At 40.7% G+C, this 8445-nt stretch overlaps 1 protein-coding gene across 1 annotated transcript; it reads left to right on the top strand.

The window, feature by feature from the left end:
• The first annotated feature begins 4309 nt into the window (after window positions 1–4309).
• Window positions 4310–7773, top strand: LOC106330753. Its single transcript, XM_013769173.1, has 2 exons — window positions 4310–5818; window positions 6385–7773. Exons 1-2 carry the CDS (start codon window positions 4310–4312, stop codon window positions 7771–7773), a joined length of 2898 nt encoding a protein of 965 aa, XP_013624627.1.
• The last annotated feature ends 672 nt before the right edge of the window (window positions 7774–8445 follow it).

Here is an 8445-nt window from a genome sequence, read left to right as displayed (position 1 = left end):
CCGTTTCGAAATGATAATTAAATAATTTATTTAATTAATATTTTAATATATATATATATATATATTCTAACTTTCTTAAATGTTTTTAGGCCAAAGAGACGGGACAACTCCCGTCTCTTTTGCAACTTTGCGAGAGGACCCACAAGAACAAGGCGGGCCAATTTCTAGATGGCAAGTCCGAGCAAATCTTCAACGACTTGGTTGCTGAGGTTGACGACCGCCAGACCCACCTGACCCAGTAGTCCACCGACGGATTATCCGGCACCTTATCCACACTTGAAGTGGATAGGATTTACGAGGAGGTAAATTTTTTAAAATTTTAATTTTTTTTATTATTCATTTAATTTAACTTTAAAAGTTTACTAACAATATTTATTTTTTTGTTTTTAAGGTTGTCCCTAAGAAAAAGGGACGTACGTTGGGGATTGGTTCCGTCAACGATGTTCCGAGAGCGACATCGTCTAATGCTCAGACACGGGAAGATGAAGTCACTGCGCTGCGTAGAGAGTCCGAGCAGCTGCGTAGAGAGTCCGCTCAGAGGAGTTCACAGCTCGTGTGGGTGGAGTCGAGGGCTTCTTGGACGTTATAGCGGCCACAAATCCGGAATGGGAGTCTTTGTTGAGCAAGATGCGACGACAAAATCCCATTCCAGGCGAGTCATCATCCGACACACATGCCGAGGCAGATGTAGAGAGGAGGAGTGATGAATTCTACCGAGCGATGAACGACCCTTAGTTATTTGTTTTCCGGTTGTTGTATTATAAATTCAAAACTTATTTATATATAAAATATTTTCGTATTGATTTTTATTTTAAATTATAATTTTATTAATAAATTAAATAATTTTAATTATTTTTTTAATTATATTTTTAAATTCTGTAAAATAAAAAAATGAAGTAAATTCGTAGCTAAATTACGACTTATTTACGTGGAAAGTTTACGAGGAAATGACGAGGAAGGTTAAACGAGTATTTTACGGGGAAATACTTTCGAGGTATTTACGTGTACTTTATTCGAAAATACTTTCTAGATATTTACGTGTAGTTTACGAGGAACTCCTTTCGAGGTATTTACGAGGAAATATAGCGACCTCCTTATGTGGAATAATTACGTGGTTTTTACGATGAAATGATGTACTTCGTCTTTACGACGAAATGTTTTCCTCGCTAAGTTACGACGAATTGGCGAGGAAATCTACGTTACGACGAACGAGTAACGACGAAACGTGTTTCCTCGCTAATTCCTCGTCAAGCCTCTTTTACGAAAAATTCACGAGGAATACTGCCGTCGTTAATCTTATGTGTGTCTTACATTTAGAGTAATTATTTCAATTACCCTGAAACTTGTTCAAGAAATTAGTTCACTTTGAAGTGGTGTATTTGACAGGTTTATTTTCTAGATTACACCTTTTTAGAAAATGCTTTATGTCTTAAGGAAAAAAGAAACCAGTGATGTTAGTAAGGAGTGAATCTTTTTGGCAATTACTAAACTATCTTTTGATCGCTTAAAGGGATCACATTGATTACGTAAAGAACAGGACCTGTTGAACTATTTTGATTTCTATTTGATTGTAGATGAAATCATCATCTTTAAAATGTATAAAAGTGCTCTTCCAAATTTCGTGAATTAGTAAAAGTCACATTACACAGTAACAACAATACATTGTTTTATTTTTTGAACTGAACAACAATACATTGTTACTGACTTACCCAAACAAACTTGTATCTATTATTTACAATGAGCATTATTTTAGAATGGTTATATTTTTGTGAATCACATACATAATAAATAGATTATATGAAATGAAATATAATTGTAATAAGGGAGATATATATACGTGTATACATTTATTGAATAATAGCGTCAAATCTGATGAAGTATTTGTAACTAAATTTATGTAAATCTACATGTTAGTGGTTAATGTAAATTTGATTTATGCAATGTAACCATTTGTTTCATTAAAAAAATATGTAACCATTTGTATGCGGATACAATTTATTTTTCAAGTGAAATGTTTAAAGATCTATAGATTGCAAGTTGACCACAAATGCATACTGAACTTCTGTAAAAAGGGGGTACGTAAACTCAAAAACGAAACACAATTGTAATGTAGCGATGCTGAAGTACGTGGGCCATCAAGTGCCAATGTCCAGTGAGGAACCCTTTTAAGTGCTAGCGTAGGGGCGGTTGGCCTTGTTTTCTTCGTCACAACTCACCGCTGGGTTGGATGACTTACTATTAGACCCATTAGCCTGGAAGTTTTCAACACAAAGTGAGAGAGCTGTTAGTGTCTCGAGAGTTGTGTAGTTTTTGAGAAATTTAATTACCTCCACATAGTTCAGCTCAGAAACTTGACGCCCAATAGGCTCCGCACCGGAGTCTCCAAGAGGCACAAAAGTTGCTTTGTCCCTGTTACCGTGTACAAATATTTCCACTCTGTATCTGTGAATAAATTTAGAGACGACATGGCGATGAACGTTAACATACATGTGGAAATAGTATTAATACAAAAGTAACCAGGATACGTAAGTTAAGATTATAATAAAATGGACAGCTAAAAATTTATTGATATTGAAGACAAACTAATAACCGCTGAAGTAAAAGCTAAAATGAAGGATGCTATATTGTGACTTACGTAATCGTATATGTGTAGCCACCAACTCATTTTGTGCTACTGGTGTGATCAAGATGACGAAATGGGCAGATAGGCTAGCAGCGGAACTCTGCCACAACGATGTCACAGAGGTAAACATTCAGGGCATGGGAAGATGGGTTTTAGTAGGAGGATGCAAGGTCTTTTGCTCGTTCCGCCTGTGATATCAACTATGCCTTCTTTGTGTTACTGCCCATCGATCATCTTCATATGGCCTACTGATGCGCCTCAGTCCATGGATCAGTACATGAACTGGACCAGAATAGAGATCAGACCGTTCAGAACAACTCAGTCGAGGTTCGTCTACCTAGTCGTACCGCCCATGACGATCGAGCCGTGTACCGCCTCGACCCGCTCACATCCGGGATGAAGCTTCGACCAAATCCGCATCCTGACTTCCGAACTGACCGAGCCAGTATGCGTCCTTCCCAGCCATCTCGACAAGCCAAAGCCAACAGCCGAGCCAGGCTTGACTTAGATCGTGAGGTTTCCCAAAATGATCGAAACTTTTCTCTCTTGGTCCTTTTGGTGCGAACCGAGTGTTCTAAAGATCAAGCCGATGGATTAAGTCTCATGTCCGACACTCTCATGGACTTCTATCATTCAGATTTCTCTAAGGCACGAATCATCCAGCTATCTGAAGACTTAGGCCGCATCAGTACACTGCTTGATCAGGCCACAGACTGTCCAGACCGCCCCGCGTTCGTCCAGCTCCATACCGCGGCGACTTCAACATGGCCGGATGAATCTGGACATCAGCCGAAGAGTCACTTTGACCAGATCTGATCTGAAGAGTTATTTCACTGCCTTTCAACATTCTCAGTCAACTTTGTTATTTCCTAAGTGTTTTTATTAATGTCTTTCTTTGACTACAAGTAGTATAAGTATGTAAACTCTTTCTCATAATGAATCAATCGATTTTCCCTTAAGTTTATGAGTTTATCTCTTTGTTCTTTGCTTAGAACAGTCTTTGTTTCTTGTCGAGTGATTCTCCAAGTAAACATATCTTCCCTTGTTAATCTTGACGTAACATTCCAAACCACAATCGAAGCCGGTAGTATCATAAGGTCTTTCCGCAACCTTGTGTGTCGCCTTTCAAACCATCCAGTTCTCCCATCTTTGGCGAGTTCATATCCAAAATCCCATTGAGTGATCCTTGTCCGAATCTAGGACGTATCAAAGTGGTATCATCTTTTCATCTTTCTCATCGTTTCATCTTCTCATCTTCCATTTTCTAAATCTGTTCATCTTCTTCTATCTATCTCAAATCCGGACCCTCTCTTTACCAACCACTTGATCTATATTAAAAAAAAGAAAGAAAAGAGATCTATAAAAAAAAAAGAAAAAAAAACAGAAAAATAATAATCAAAAGTTCGATTAGTGGCTAGGTGGTGGAAGAGAAATCGTGCTGGCTAAAGAGAAATCCAACCTTAGAGTGGTTAAAACGGATTTCAAAACCAAAGTTCTTATCTTTCTATCTAAAACTACTCCCGTTTGATTGGAAATCCCAACTAGTTACTAGTCTTGTTCTCTTAGAACTTTGAGAGAAACACTAAGAGTGGGCGAGAAAGACTAAGAGTGGGCGAGATCAAACACTTGAGTGTGTGAGAAATTTTGTTTGTGTACCAATCTTTTGTGTTAGGCTTTTCAGGAACTATGGACAGTGAAGAAGAAAGGAACCAAACTGGAAATTGTTATGCTGGTTTATCTAACTTGCAGATGAGAGCTCTCAATGACTCTATGGCTAACCTTATGAATGCAGGTTTGGAACAGATCCATCTCAGACTTGATGAGATCCAAAACAGCCAACCGGCCCGTTCTAGAACCAGGCGAGATCGCCCACAGAGGAACAACCGGCCAAATGAAGAAGTCGGAGAGGAGGAGAACCAAGATGATCGATCCATCAACCGTCCTAGGAGAGGTACCCAAAACCGTGATCAAGGTGATGTCAATCCTTTTGCTAGAACTGAACGAACTGATGAGGGTTTATGTGGGGTGAAACTTAAGATCCCAACTTTTGATGGTAAAAACGATCCAGATGCTTTTCTTGAATGCGAAAGAAAATATGAACTTGTTTTTGATTGTCAAAATTTTTCTGAAATGAAAAAGGTTAGATTGGCCGCAGCTGAGTTTGTTGGGTATGCTATTAACTGGTATGATCAAGTTGTGACTCACAGGAGAAGGAATGGCGGACCACCAATCTCTACTTGGGATGATCTCTCGACCATGATAAGGAGACGGTTCGTTCCAAGACATTACCACCGGGAACTCCACCAACGACTCAGACGTCTGCTACAAGGAACCAAATCCGTGGAGGACTATCACCAAGAGATGGAGGTCTTAATGCTCAAGGCGGACGTAGACGAGCCCTTAGACGCCACTATGGCCAGATTCCTTTCAGGTCTCAACCGAGACATTCAAGATCGAATGGAGCTTCAGGAGTATGTTAGTATGGAACAAATGCTACACAAGGCTATTCTGATCGAGCGGCAAACCAAAAGAAAGAGCTACGCTAAACCGGCCTTTGCCCCCAAACCTAACTATCAAGACAAAGGTAAGTCTCCGATCACAACAAATACTTGTTTTAAGACTAATGCCCTGGCTCGTGATGACAAAGGTAAAGCAGTTGAGACTAACAACCGAGCAAGAGACATTCGGTGCTATAGATGTCAAGGCCTTGGCCACTATGCCAGAAAGTGTCCAAACCAGAAAGTGATGATCCTCTTCGAGACTGGCGAAGTAGAGTCCGAGGAGGATCACGACGATCTAGAGGACGAGGACGACCACAGTCCTATATTTAATGAGGAAGGAGAGTCCTTCGACTATCCACACCAAGGGCCACTTCTAGTCGCCATGAGAGCCATGGACGAAAGCCTTGTTCCGATCTTTGAAGAACATTCATACATTGATCTAGAACCGACCTTTGATGAGACACTTGAGCCGATCTATGATGATGAGAACGAACATCTCGACTACCCAGCTCACGGTCCACTTCTTGTTACCAGAAGAACATTGAGTGTTCAACCCAAAACCAATAAACGAGAACAAAGGGAGAATCTTTTTCATTCTCGATGCTTAGTTTCAGATAAAGTTTGTTCTTTGATTATTGATGGTGGTAATTGCACTAATGTTGCTAGTGATTCTCTTGTCAGGAAGCTTGGACTCGTAACCAAACCACTTCCTCGACCTTTCAGATTAGAGTGGCTGAACGACACTGGAGAACAATACGTACGGTAATAGGTCGCGGTCCCTCTCACAATTGGTCGATATGAGGACGAGGTCCTTTGCAACGTCCTTCCCATGGACGCATGCCATATCCTGCTAGGACGACCATGGCAGTTTGATAAAAAGACAATACATGACGGTTACACCAACCTAGACTCTTTTGATCATCAGGGAAAAAGATCACCTTGGTTCCTCTCTCACCGGCCGAAGTCCACCAAGATCAGCTCCAGCTGAAGAAGAGCCGAGACAAAGAGCCAAAACCATCCGAACCTGAGGTATCTCCTAGGAACTCAAACTTCCTTATCAAGGGAAGCTAGGTAAAGAAAACCTTATGCTCAGAACAGCCGTTTCTTTTGCTTATTTACAAAGAAACTCTAATGGCTTCCTCTTCTATCATTGCACCAGAAATTCCGAGTGATCTTACCGATTTGTTGCAGGAATACTCTGATGTGTTTTCAGATGAGAATCCTAAGGGATTGCCACCAGTCTGAGGCATTGAACACCAGATTGACTTCGTCTCATGTGCATCTCTTCCAAACCGGCCAGATTACCGAACCAATCTAGTGGAGACGAAGGAACTTCATAGAAAGATTGGAGAGCTTCTTGAGAAGGGATACATCAGGGCGAGCCTTAGCCCTTGTGCTGTTCCTGTCCTCCTTGTGCCCAAAAAGGATGGCTCCTGGCGCATGTGCGTGGACTGCCGAGCCATCAATAACATTACAGTAAAGTATAGGCTTCCAATCCCTAGGCTTGATGACATGCTAGATGAGTTGCATGGCTCCTCTGTTTTTTCTAAAATTGATTTGAAAAGTGGATATCACCAAATTCGAATGAAAGAAGGTGATGAATGGAAAACCGCATTCAAAACTAAACTAGGATTGTATGAATGGCTTGTCATGCCATTTGTCCTTACCAATGCACCTAGTACATTCATGCGTTTGATAAATCATATCTTGCGGTCCTTTATTGGCCATTTTGTTGTTGTCTACTTTGATGATATTCTCATTTACAGCAATAATTTTGAGGATCATAAATTGCTTTTGAAATCTGTTCTTGAAGTTTTTAGGAAAGAACGTTTGTTTGCTAATCTTGGTAAGTGTTCTTTTGGGACAGATCACATGGTCTTCTTAGGATTTGTTGTAGGTGCAGATGGAATCAGAGTGGATGAGGAAAAGTTCAAGGCCATACGAGACTGGCCTAGTCCAACGACCGTGGGAGAGGTAAGAAGCTTTCACCTCCTGGCCGGGTTCTATCGAAGGTTTGTCCAGAACTTCAGCTCTATAGCCGCCCCTCTCACCGAAGTAATCAAGAAGAACGTTGGGTTCAAGTGGGAACAAGCCCAAGAAGAGGCGTTTCAGATCCTAAAAGGGAAGTTGACTCAAGCCCCATTACTTGTTCTTCCTGATTTTTCTAAGACTTTCGAAATCGAATGTGATGCCTCGGGTGTAGGTATTGGTGCTGTCTTGATGCATGATAGGAAACCTATTGCTTATTTCAGTGAGAAGCTTGGAGGAGCCACGTTCAACTATCCTACCTATGACCAAGAACTGTGTGCTTTGGTCCGGGCCCTTCAGACGTGGCAAGACTACCTTTGGCCTAAGGAATTCGTCATTCATACGGATCACCAGTCTTTGAAACATCTCAAGGGCCAGCATAAGTTGAACAAAAGGCATGCCCGTTGGGTCGAGTTCATTGAGATATTTCCTTATGTGATCAAGTACAAGCAAGGTAAGGAAAACGTGGTGGCTGATGCCTTGTCCAGAAGGTATGTTCTTCTTTCCACTCTTGAGACCAAGTTTCTTGGGTTCGAGTTTATCAAAGACTTGTATGCAACTGATCCAGACTACTCACCCTTGGGTAGATATCTTTATGGATTTCATGCTTGGATTGCCTAAGACTAAGGCCAGATGATATTCTATCTTTGTGGTAGTTGATAGGTTTTCAAAAATGGCTCATTTCATACCTTGTCATAAAACTGATGATGTTGTGCATGTTGCTGAACTATTCTTTAGAGATGTTGTCCGATTGCATGGCATGCCTAGAACAATTGTGTCTGATCGAGATGCTAAGTTCCTTAGCTATTTTTGGAATACTTTGTGGTCTAAGCTAGGAACTAGACTGTTATTCTTGACCACTTGTCATCCTCAGACCGATGGTCAAACTGAGGTTGTGAACCGAACTTTGTCTGCATTGCTTAGGTCTTTGGTTAATAAGAATCTTAGGCTTTGGGAAGAATGTTTGCCACATGTTGAGTTTGTATACAATCATTCTGTGCATTCTGCTACTAAGTTCTCTCCATTTGAAATTGTTTATGGTTTCAACCCTATGTCTCCACTTGATCTTTTGCCTTTGCCTTTGAGTGAAAGAGTTAGTACAGATGGGAAGAAGAAGGCAGAATCCATTCTGAAGTTGCATGAGCAAGTATGTGCCAAAATTACGGCCAAGACAAAGATCTATGAGAGAAAATCAAATAAGAAAAGAAGCAAGGTCATTTTTGAGGAGGGTGATCTTGTTTGGGTTCATTTGAGAAAGGAACGCTTTCCAAAGGAAAAGAAGTCTAAACTCTT

This window comes from Brassica oleracea, chromosome C3 (genome assembly GCF_000695525.1).
Source record: "Brassica oleracea var. oleracea cultivar TO1000 chromosome C3, BOL, whole genome shotgun sequence".
In the NCBI taxonomy this organism is placed as follows: domain Eukaryota; kingdom Viridiplantae; phylum Streptophyta; class Magnoliopsida; order Brassicales; family Brassicaceae; genus Brassica; species Brassica oleracea.
The sequence above is the reverse complement of the archived record's forward strand: the minus strand, read 5'-3'. Positions and strand labels throughout refer to the sequence as shown.

Bases quoted from the DNA above. Each gene is read 5' to 3' on its own strand.
- LOC106330753 (XM_013769173.1), top strand. From the start codon at position 4,310: ATGGACAGTGAAGAAGAAAGGAACCAAACTGGAAATTGTTATGCTGGT. The intron at 5,819-6,384 runs GTAACCAAACCA...ATTGAACACCAG, and splicing joins TTGTCAGGAAGCTTGGACTC to ATTGACTTCGTCTCATGTGC.